Genomic DNA, 12,906 nt, shown 5'->3' on the forward strand with positions numbered 1-12,906 from the left:
ATCTCAACCAATATTCCCAGAATATTTCATCCAACAGATATGGAATCCACACTCTCAGCAGACCATAGACCAAGGATGAAAGTCAGTTGTACTTGTAGACTCTTCTTTCCAGTCACTTATGTTGGGGTTAGCCCATGTTGGACAAGCATTTGGTGTCTACCATAGGTGTTAGTATATTAGTAGATTCCCTTCTATGTGCATCTGTGTGGCATTAATACTAGCAGCCAGTCTTAGCTCGCAGATGCTCCCTCCACCTTACAAGGCTCCTCAGATTGTATCCTCTGCCGTGCTGATAGTCTAGCTGAGAGGTGTACTCTAAATGTGCTAGGGGAAGCAACAATACTGCAAAGGCAGAAGAGGCATTACGCTTTGGAGATCTCTCCAGTATTAATTACCCTGTTGACTTTCCTACTGGAGCTTCATAATTTTCAGAGTCTACAGCAGTAAATGTTAGAAGGGTGGCTCTAGAGATTGACCCACATGCTGACGTCAGGCTCACAGTTCTCAACTCCAAAGTATACAATTACCCTCAGTTGATGCGGTCTGTTTCATGTCACCTAGATGGAACTGCCCTTCCACACACAGTTCACTTCCTGAGCGGAAACCTCTTCTGCTCTCGCTTGTTTGGTTTGTTACTCTCCATCATGGCCACTTTACCATGGCCAGCTGTTACCCTAATATAGGGACTAGTTAAGTTGAGCCTCCAGATTAGCGATTGTTCCCCATCTGCTGGCCCCACGTGTTAACTCATTTTCAAACAATAGGTTCCCTCTCAAGATGGTACTATCTGAGACAGTTAGAGTGATAAAATGGGGTTCCTTTCCAGTACTGACCTATTTCCTAAGACATCACTGTCTTGTCAAAACTCGCAACTGGATTTGAAGTTTGTCAGGGATGTGAGCTTGTCTAAAGCAAATCTTTCACAAGGATGTCCTGTTACCTTCTGGATGAGAACTCATTTTCTATTCTTTCACACAAATGGAGATGTCTTGTGTTTGGCTTATTTCTACTCATGGTATCCCTTTCTTCTTTCTTTGCAGTTTTCAGAAGTTCTGTATTGGTCTTTGTACAGTTCCAGCAATCACTCTGTCTTTGGAATACAATCTTTTTCTTTCTTCACTCATTCTTTCTCTTCACCAAGTCATACAAAGGGAATTTCTTGTCTACCATCTTATCCAGAATTTTAGATGTTAATATTTTAGTCTTCCACAGGTGATATTGTAGAAATATAGATAATGAATACTGTATCCAAAGTGTTTGGGGCAAATTTTTCAGATTTACTTGGGTTTTTTTTGTAATATTTATGTATACCTAAGATAATTTGGGTGTGGGACCCCAGTATAATTACATAGTATGTGTATGTATTCCTTATACACATAACCTGAAGATGTAACAAAATTTTCAATGCACACAAACCTGTCACAGAAAGTCAAGTGTCATACTTCCAATGATACTTTCCTGTTGACATCAAAAAGTTAGGCGATGCTTTTACTATTCGACATATTCACCCTATATTAAAAGTCTTCTCTTGAAGATGAAAAATCCATAATTGTCTCCACTAAACACTCTGATAAATTTTAAATCATGTCTGAAAAGGTTTGATTACTGATATATAAAATAAAATTAACAGATTCTAGAAATGTAACATGCATTTTAGAGGGAATAATTATTCATTAAATTCTAATTTTGTTGATAATAATGCTTAGATGGACTTTCATACCAGTGGATTTCATATGCATATATTCTAATAATCAATGATTGAAAATAGTGAGGTAAGACCAAACTGAGTCTTTACAGAACATGTTCAAACTATTTTCTCATTATTTCCTCAACTACTTACACAGAATTTTCATTTTGTTAGGCATTATATTATAAAATATAGAGATGAATTGGATTTAGGTAAAAATAGCTAAAGTTTATATGTAAATATTGCATCATTTACATTTGTTATCTATAGAGGATTCTGAACAAATCCCCTATGAGATTTTTCAAAAAAAGCTATAGTGTGTGAAATTCTTGCACAACATCATCTAATGAAACACTCAGTAAATATAAATTTAGGATGATGATGCCAATGATATTACAGAAAGAAATGCATCAAAAAATCTATGTAAGCAAAGTACCCTTCTGCTGGACTTTTGATGTGTACTAACCTTATGAGGCTAATATTGCCCAAAGGACTAAGTCTCTAAGTTAAATGATAACTCAGTAGTGTAGTCATGTAATATTCACAGGCCTCTGTGACTTTGAATTTTCTTCTTTTTCCATTTGAAATTAAAATCATTTCAGCACTTCCACCTGTCCTGAACTCTTTCCAATGTCAAAGCCAGAAATATGATGTAAATGAGGTTGTCTCTTTTGTTCTCTTGTCTACTGTCATGTAGGACACAGATCTGATGACCTTCAACATCTCTGTACACCGGTCGTGGTGGAGAGAACATGGACCTGGCTGTGTCCGGAGAGTGCTGCCCCCATCGGCCCATGGCATGATGGATGACTACACCTATGTCTCAGTCACAGGCTGTGTCGTCGATTTCCAGTACCTAGAGGTCATCCACAGTGCTGTACAGATACTGCTATCTGTAAGTCTCACTTTTGGATTATTGTCCAATAGAAAGTCTTCTTTGTTGACATCTTATATCTGCAGCCTGGCACATAAGGCCTCATATAAGCACACAGAAAGCATTAGCCACAGAAACAGTGGCAATCGTGGAGTCTTTAATGATACATATTAAATGGACTTTTTCCAGTTAATTTTCTTCACATAGACATTTTGTTTAGGACCAAGTCGTTACTATGGTTTCCACTTTGAGACACAACCTGCACTACACAGTGGAATAATATCATCACCACCCAAAGTGGTCCATTATCCACTAAGTACTGCAAGCTGCGCTCCTAATGCATTCTTCAAATGGGCTTCTGTTCCTGGGGAATGATGGAGGCAGGTCCAATGGCTTGCTGATCATTATGTATCCCATGTTTCAAATAATTATTCCTTAAAAATTTAAGTCCCACCAGGGACATTTAATATTTTATGTTAAGACACAGTTCCATAAAGGAACAGAGGAATTGGCTTGATTATGCGACAGAAAGTTTTAAGTACCAGGAATTCTGTTAGGTAATTTCTTTGCTTGAGATGCCTGCTTATATTCTGAGCATTGTATGGAGGGGAATTATTTAAAATGCGTAACATCAAGAACAATGTACAGTGGTTTATTTTCTTTTTGAGACAGAATCTTGCTCGTGACTGGCTTGGAACTCTGGACTGGTCTTGAGCTCACAGACCAACCTGCCTCTGCCTCCCAAGTCCTGAGAGTAAAGTGTTGTGTTACCACTTCCAGATAGGTACAGCATGTCTTGGAGACCCAATAAGGAGTTAATATTTTAGTGAGAGTCAAAATACAATATAACCATTATCAGCTTTATTTTGCACACGAACTAGCCACTATTTGACACAACAAAAGGCATCTCATTGTTAGTGAGAGTAGTTTCAAGTAGTTTCATCAGTAGTTTCAAGTGAAAACAGTAAAATGTTTTTAAAGTTCCATCAAGAATTTAGCTTATTCTAGATCTTTACAGCCTTGCTCTATAAGTATCATATATCACCATTTTACACATAATTGTATGAGTCTTTATTTTTTTCCTTTGGTCCTTTTTTATTTTAAAATTTTTATTCATTTTATATACCCACCACAGTACCACTTCCTCACTCCCCTTCTCCTGCTTTCCCCCAACTCACCCCCATTCACTCCTCAGAAAGGTAAGGCCTCCCATGGGGAGTCAACAAAACCTGGCACATTAAATTGCAGTAGAACCAAGGTCCTGCAAGCCTCTGGTCCTTCTTTAATCAGTAGTTTCAAGTGAAACCAGTAAAATGTGTGTGATGAAATCTTTGTTTTAGAAATCTGGAGGCTAGCATTCTCTTATTATTTTTCAGTTTGGTTTAAACTACAAAAGAATTAACCATTTAAAATACAAAAGAACCCTCCATTTAAATAACATTCTAAGGTTTCTTAATATTTTTTTAAATCCAAACACTTATCTAGCCTTATAGGTGGAAAAATTAACTTCACTTGAAAATGTTCACAGTAAATTGCTAAGCCATTTTGTGAGACGATGGCATACTTTCCAAAGTTCTACAATAAGACGGAATGCAGGTGCCTAAAGGCCATTTCCCCAGAGTAACACCAAGCTAAATGCAGAGCAAGGTGAGGATATTTGGAAAGGAGCTGGACTGCCTCATAAAAGCTTACCCAAAAGGAAATTCGAAATAAGCTATGTATGTTGCCGCCCAAATGTACCTGTTACTTGTAAATGAATCTCTTAATTTCTTTTAGTGACCAGTCAAGGCTGCCAGTGTGCATTCATAGTTCTTATGTTGTAATGCAGCCTTTGCGGAATAAATGGGTTAGCCATTGTTCTCTGAGGTTTCTTGTATAATGCATTTTAAAAGACAAAATATGCAATATTTTATCTTTTTACATTGAAATATAATGTACTCTGATTGTTCACAGCTATGGGATTATAGTAGACCTCCCCATCAATAGGAACTACTTAAAGACCTCTAACAAATTCCTCATTCCTACAACATGCTTACAGTCTGTCATTCACAGATATTCCTGGATCCTATAACATATTGTTCTTCATATATATATATATATATATATATATATATATATATATATTTATCTATGGATACAATTTAATTATGCCCAGTAAAAGACTAGCAGTAATAATTTACATTAGATCTTAGCAACCTCAGCATGTGTTTTTTGGTTTTTTGGTTTTTTCATTTTTGCTCACTTTAAGTCAAGAACCTACATCTTTTCATTTACAGGAAGTACTTTATGTCTTTTCTGGTTTCTCTGAGTTTTCAAAACCATTGCAGTTGTTCTCTGGAAAGCTATTAATGAAAATAAAGAAATGGGAGCACAGCCAGTGCCATATAATGGCTACCAACCCAAGATCTCAGACAAAGGGTAGAGAACAGAGCAAGGATACACTGGACAGAGGGATAATTCATGTCCAAGGATCGTTGAAAAGTGACTGATTTCATCACAACAATACTCAAAACTAGGTACAGTTAAAAATATTTAGATGTTAGTTTCTGGAGCATTCTACTTAACAGTTTTAAATAAAAATTGACTGGAGACAATCAAAACTATGGATAAAATGAAACTGATTTTCTACATTACATTTTATGGTTGAGGTTGACTTTTATGTTTCTTTTTTTTCTCATGGTGGAGTTTGAGCACTATTACAATCTGATCATACAAAATTGTTTGTGTATTCTAAATTTAATGGCTTCTGTGTGCTGATTGGCTAATACTCTGTTAGGTGTGGAGCAGGCTGTAGTCAAGAAACAGAGACTTCTTTGATATGAGACAGAATCCTGCAGGCTCAGCTACATCAAAGGTTATGTTCTTAACCTACTGGATGGATAAAACCATCTAAAAGAGCCTAGGAAAGGAATACTATTACAGACCACCTAGATGTTTGGGTGAGGGCCTCCAAGGATTTCAGAGCAGCTGTTCTTCACAAAATTAGAGGAAAATGTTTGAATGATCTGCCAAGGTATATAGCGCTGCTGGTGAACTGAACAATTCTGCATTTAAGCTATTGCTTAGAAATAGAAGAAAGGAGTCTCTAATCAAAACTTTCACATAAAAAAAACTGTACAAGTTTGATAGAAATGACAAAAATAACAGCTAGCAAAGATGGTCATGGACCAGATTCTAAACACACACACACTACAATGTGAGATGATCTGAGCTCCTTGTGGCAAGCCTGGCTGTTCAGTCTACATCCGTGTGTTCATTCCTCACCTGGAAGATGGTCAGAAATGTCAAAAGAACCTTTTAGAGCCAGGTTCTGCCCCATCTGTCACCCTCGATCCTTCTCCTAGGAAGATTATTACACAATACTAATCCAATCCCTCTCTTCCTTCTCCCACAAACCTGGAAAAGATCTCTAAGACTCACCACCTCTAACTCTCTTTGGAACTAATTTTGCATATATTGTCTTGAGTTCTTGGGGTCAAGATATTTTCTCTTAGGTTTCACAGATGTGAGTCTCATTTCACATCGTAGAAGCAAGTTTTCATGTTGGAACTGGGGGCAGAGTTCTGAGAACCAGTTTTCTGTTATCCCCACATTCTTTAAGTTATTTTTCTCTTGCACATTTTCATCTGTTGCTGTTCTCAGACATCCATATCAGATGCATTCAGCCTAAATAAACATTAAAACTGCATACTATAAGCTGTAAAAAAAAAAAACCTTAGTCTACCCACATAATCTCTGTCTTCAAAAGGCTTTAGAGATAGCATCCTCTTCTGTCTCCGAGTCAGTTTTACAGTGACAGTCACAGATAGCACTATAACTAACTCAGTACTTATGGAGTTACAAAAACAGTATAAAAATAAGTGCAACCCCAATCCCTGGATTAAATTTCTATTGATTATATACCACCAAAAAGGTAAGCACAGTTAAAATTGCTCCTTTCCCTTCACCTCTGTTCCTTCTCCCCTAACTCACATTTGCTTGAGGCTGCACGAAATGATTTATGAGTATGAACTCAATGCTCAAAATGGCACATTAGGTAAATGTTATTATGCTCATTTTACACATCAGAAAATAAGACTTACAAAAAGATAAAGGGATTTTCCTGGGTTCTCTATCTGCTGAGTGAATGTGAACCTCAGACTAAGTTAGAAAGACTCCAGACTTCATGCTCTCACTCACATCACTAAGCATCCTTATGTCATGGCAAAGAAAGGCATGTGTGTTCCCAGAGCCTATTGCTGAGTTGAGTTTTTGTTGTTGTTTTTGGTTTTTGTTTTGCTTTGTTTTTTCGAGATAGGGTTTCTCTATAGCTTAGGAGTCTATCCTGGAACTTGCTTTTGTATACCAGACTAGCCTCAAACTCACAGAGATCCACCTGTCTCTACCTCCAGAGTGATGGATTAAAGGCATGTGCCACCACCGCCTAGCTGCTGAGTTAAGTTTTAAACCCACAGAGCAATAAGGTGGTGTATCTTATCGGAATCATGATTTTACTTGGCAGCTCCATGAACTGAAAATAACAGTAAGAGTACACACACACACACACACACACACACATATGCATGCATACATACATACATACATACAATACATACATACATATGGTTTGTTTCTGTGATTGGTATTCGACTGCTGTTGCAATTCACAGTCCCATAGATTCATTGCTATGTTAGTCACAAAAGCTTTAATTTCCCTCTCTGTGCTCCCTCTAGTGGCTTGGGCCTCACGTTAGACCACTTGTTGGTAGTTAACCAGAAGCTCTTAGCCACCATATCTTAGTATGTCTTGTAGGCAGGACAGGTTGTATGTCGAAGGTTTTGTGGCATTAGTGTCCCAGAGCCACCACTGTAAACTTGTCCCAGTTATAGAAGATGGCCAGTTCATATCCTCCATTACTAGAAGTCTTTGCTAGGGTAACCATAGTAGGTTTAGGGGAGTTTCCACTATGCTAGGTTTCCATATCACCCCCTAAATGCTCACTTTCTCCAGTTGTCTCTCCCCATACTTTTCTTCCTCCATTCCTCCTCCAACCTGATCCCTCCTGTTCCCATTTCCACCCTCCCCACAAAATCTATTCTATTTCCCCTTCCCAGGGAGATCTTTGCATACCCTTTAGACCTCTCCTCTTTATCTAACTTCTCTGGATCTGTAACTATAGTGTGATTATCATTTACTACACAGCTTGTATCCACTTATAAGTGAATACATATGTTTTTCTTTCTGGATCTGAGTTGCCTAGCTTAAGGTGATTTTTTTTTCTAGTTCCATCCATTTGCCTACAATTTTCATGATATCACCTTTTCTAACATCTGAGTAATACTCAATTAGGTAAATATACCACATATCTTAATCTTTTTTTTTCAGCTGAGGGACATAGACGGTGTTTTCAGTTTTTGGATTTTATGAATAAACCTGTTATAGACATAGTTGATCAAGTATCCTTGTGGTAAGATGGGGCCTTCTTTAGTTATATGCCCAAGAGTGGTAGAGCTGAATCCTGAGTATTGATTCAATACTGGTAGATTTATTCTCAGTATTCTGTGGAACTGCCATATTGATTTCCATAGTGGCTCTGCAAGTTTGTACTCCAGCCAGCAATGTAGGAGTGTTCCCTTGCTCTACATTCTCATCTGCAAAAACTGTACCTTGTGGGGGTTTTTTGTCTTACCGTTTCTGACAGTTGTAAGATGGAATCTCAAAGTAATTTTGATTTGTATTTTTAATAACTTAAAATGTTAAACATTTCTTTAACTGTTTCTCATCCATTTCAGGTTCCTCTAATAAGAGTTATCTGTTTAAGTCTGTACACAATTTATAAAAAGTATATTATGTGGTTTGTTGATGTCCAGTTTCTTGAGGACTTTATTTTGGATATTAGTCATCTATCAGATGTGAAGTCAGTGAAAGTCTTTCCCCTGCCTTCTTTCAATTAGCAGCACTTTCAAGGCTTATAACCTCATTCCCTTTATTGCTGAATAATATTCTATCATATGCTTGATTTTAATTCTTATGCCTGCTATATACACACACAATATCGGGTAAAATTTTCAGAACTATAATTCAAATTTATATAGCATTCACCTTCCCACTGATAAAACTCCCAGTGGAATTTCAGCAATCCATCATATACCTGTCTATGTATATGTATCATCTTATAGAAACATCTGATTTACAGGTTTGTTTTTATGAAACTTCCTAGTCTTCTGTAAGCATAATATTGATATTGTCCATAATTATATATAGGATTTATGTGTTTTAATAATTTAAAGAATGTGAATATTTAAAGATCAGATTTATTTTGTATTTTATTCATAATAAAATGTACAAGATAAAATTTTATTCTGCATGTTAATCAACTCTTAGAGCCATCAAAACTCTCTTGTCATTTCCAAACAAAGAAATTCATTTTCCTAAGCTTCAATGTCCATGAGTATCCTAGACATGCTCGTGAGTTTTTATGAATTATTACTACCTTATTATTTTAAAATTATCTGCTAGACATTGTTAAATGCAATGGTGAGTTATGACATTCTATAGACTTAAATACAGTTTCATCAGAGAAATTCAAAGTTTAATTAGAAACACTATCTGACACATAATCCATTAATATAGAAAATCTAAAATCTGTTAAATAATTAACCAAGACAAACATTGTGGCTATGGGCTTTTAGTGGTATTAGAGAAAAGAAATTTAATTTTACTGACATTTTACTTAGGGTAATTTAATGTCATTTGGATGTTGGCAGACTTTCATCTTTATATCTGTTGGAATAACTATTAGGTTGAAAAAGCAGCTATTCATAATAGAGAAATGATTTCAAAAGCATTTACCTGCAAACAAAATTTTGTATAAATTTCATGAAGAAAAATTTGTCATTTCACGTTTTGTATTCTTTCTAAATGACAAATAGTTTCATTTATTCAAACACAGTTGTAGCTCCCTACTCTCCACGAAATGCTTTAGTGGGACCTTGGGATAAGAGGTTGGAGATGTGTTAACTTGAATTTGGTGTTGTCCTTACTATAATATGTTTTGATCTATTGTAGAAGACCATGAAAGCTATAAAATTACTCCAGATATAAAATGAGTATTAATGTTAGACACTTAGCATTAATTGATTTCATTACATGATTAATTAGAAAATTAATTTCTGTGTGCCATAAGAAACCACAGGAGAAAGTAGCATTCAGAGAAGCTACAATGTTTATCTTTTGTCCCAGAAGTTCTCTTGGATAAGAATAAATGTAAACGAATTCCACATAGAAAAATACCACAAGAAAAAAATAAAAAACAAAACCATTTTAGGAGAAAAGTGGGTGGTCTTGGACTGAACAGTGACTTAAAGCTGAAAGGAAGGGGTGGCTGCAATGAAGGAGGTTTGAATACCAAGCTAATGAGGTGTTGTGTCCTTGGTGGTGTGTATGTGTATTGTTCACACTGAGATGATACACTCTCAAGTCAGAGGATTAAAGCTTCTAAGACCTCCTGCTATTGAAAAAAAAAATAGTCACCTAAAATTAAGACAGAGTGAAGAACTCTTCTAGATTAGGGGAGACAAAAGTTACCGGACATCACAAAGCATTTAAGGTAAAAGTGAATCTATGTCCTAGACTGAAAACAGACCACAATGAGACTTTTATTGAAATTTTTATTAGAGTCAGAAATGTTGCTATGAAGCAGTCTCTGCTCCATATGGGCACATACACAAGAGTGGAAGAGTGACAGGAGCAATAGAAATGTGATCATGGAAGGGGGAGATTCAAGAGGTCCTCCCCTATGACAAAGAACTGCAGGCAGCTGAACACTTCCGGGAGCGGAAGTCACTCCTGGGATTGAGCCCTCTTTCTGGTTATCCACTTCAAAGTGCTGAGCTCTGGAAGCTTATATAACCAAACAAAAAAGTGCTCTCAGCACACTGCATTTTATATTTGTGTGTGTGTGTGTGTGTGTGTGTGTGTGTGTGTGTGTGTGTTTGTGTAACAATAATCAAAGAAAAAGAGGCTATTGTTTGAGAATGGGCATAGGAAGAGCCTAAAGGAGGGAAGGGGGGAAAAGTGATACAAATCTATTTTAAATAAAATGTATACACATTTAATATACATTAAATAAAACTTTAAAAAATTGTAATATATCTGTATACTAGAAAACAGAGTTATGTCAGTATGAATTTCTGGTTATTTTTTTATTGTACTGTAGGTGTATAAAGTATCTGGCTCCAGAATATGTAGGAATCCTTGATACTATGTTTCCCAAATTTACTGTTAGTCTGAAATTATTACAAAATGAAAGCTTGAGAATATTAAGATTTATTTATTCTTATGTGTATGAATGTCTAGCTTGTATGCATGTAAGTACATTGCAGGCATGCAGTGCCCATGGAGGCCTAAAGTATGTGTTGAATCCCCTAGAACTTGAGTTGTTGAACGTTGTGAGCTGTCGGATGGGTTCTGGGAAGAAAACTCAGATCCTCTACAAAAGCAATCAGTGTTCTTAATATTCTTTTTAACCATAAAACTATTTTTAGAATAATAAAAAAATTTAATGCCCAAAAAATTTACTCAAAGAAATGGTTTGTCAAACAATAGAATATTTTTTAAAAAATAAAGTATCACTGGAAATAGAAATTCTAAAACATTGGCAATAACTTTGTGTTGTAGAGCACACATTACTTCTAAAAAGTCTTTTTTCTTTTTTTTATGACTTCTGTTTTTTTTTATTGAGAAAAGGAGAAAAAAAACAAGTTTCCTCCTCCTCCCAGCCTCCCATTTCCCTCCCCCTCCTCCCACCCTTCTCCCCCTCCCCTCACTCCTCTCCCCCTCCCTCTCCAGTCCAAAGAGCAGTCAGGGTTCCCTGCCCTGTGGAAAGTCCAAGGTCCTCCCCTCTCCGTCCATGTCTAGGAAGGTGAACATCCAAACTGGCTAGGCTCCCACAAAGCCAGCACATTACGTAGGTTCAAAACCCTGTGCCATTGTCCTTGGCTTCTCATCAGCCCTCATTGTTCGCCATGCTCAGAGAGTCCAGTTTTATCCCATGCTTTTCCAGTCACAGTCCAGCTGGCCTTGGTGAGCTCCCAATAGATCAGCTCCACTGTCTCAGTGGGTGGGTGCTCCCCTCGTGGTCCCGACTCAAGACTTGCAAACAAATCTGCAAGAAATAAAAAACAAAAGAGTGTTTATCTTGCATGCCAAAGGAGAGCAGGGTAGGTGATATTGGCAAAGAACTGGGGTGCCAGAGCAAATGACCATTCACTAGATGCACTTTGTTTTTGCACTTGACATCTTAGATGCATGCATATACAGAAAGCTATTCACCTGCAGCAAGATGAATATATACACATGCAACTAGTCACCAGCAGTAAGATGAACACATATACATACAGCTAGTCACCTGTACTAAGGTTCATGCATACACATACAGCTTGTCACCTGCAATAAGGTGCATGCATATACATACAACTTATCACCTGTAATAATATATATACATACACATACAGCTAGTCACCTGCAGTAAGATGTGTGTTTACACATGCAGTTAGTCACCAGCAGTAAGGTGCATATATAATATATATATATATATATATATATATATATATATATATTCCCCTGCACTAAGGTGCATGCATATACATACAGTTAGTCACCTGCAGTAAGATGCATGCATATACATAAAACTAGTGACCTGTAAAAAGATGCTAGTATCTTCTCCCTGACCCCATCTCTGACTCTTCATTGCCCAAAACATCTCAGAAAAGGGGAAAAGAACAGGCAAATTTATTCAAAAAGAATTTACAAGATTAAAAATGTGAAATTTTAGGAACACAAATTTATTTTATTGTTTTACATAATAACATTTTCCTTATTAAGGATATTGAAATCCTTCACATAAAAATTGCTCCTGGAGATCCTCAGAGATTGTAAAATTCTGGTACCTCATTATTTTTGGTAAAGACACAAATACTACACTCATTTTTTTCTACAAACTGTGAACCAATTAAGAGTTAATATGATTTTTTTCAAAATTGTATTCTTTACTTCATAGTCAGACACATTCTCAAAACAAATAACAGAAAAAAATGACAACTTTCAGTCAGTTAGAGTAACAAGATTGTTCTCAAAAATTTTAGTTTTTCTGCCTGTGTTCATCTTTCTGAAAACATACTCAGTATAATGACTTACTATATAAATTACATAGAAGTATTGAGAAATGAGTTGTTTTATATATATATATATACATACATACATACATATATATATGTCATACATACATATATATATGTATATATATATATGTATGTTTATCTTTTGTATGGAGTTTTAAAATTTTTATCTATATTTTTTAGTAAAG

The 12,906-nt window shown here is 36.2% G+C and overlaps 1 protein-coding gene across 1 annotated transcript in view; it reads left to right on the plus strand.

The window, feature by feature from the left end:
* Window positions 1-12,906, plus strand: part of Nkain3 (sodium/potassium transporting ATPase interacting 3) — a 657,293-nt gene that overhangs the window by 460,984 nt on the left and 183,403 nt on the right. Inside the window, exon 4 of the mRNA XM_041667306.1 lies at window positions 2,385-2,582. Within this exon, the coding sequence (XP_041523240.1) occupies window positions 2,385-2,582 (198 nt within the window). The remainder of the gene's footprint in view (window positions 1-2,384; window positions 2,583-12,906) is intronic.

This window comes from Microtus oregoni, unplaced genomic scaffold (genome assembly GCF_018167655.1).
Source record: "Microtus oregoni isolate MIOR12 unplaced genomic scaffold, Mior012 000017F_ref0000208, whole genome shotgun sequence".
Classification (NCBI taxonomy): Eukaryota; Metazoa; Chordata; class Mammalia; order Rodentia; family Cricetidae; genus Microtus; species Microtus oregoni.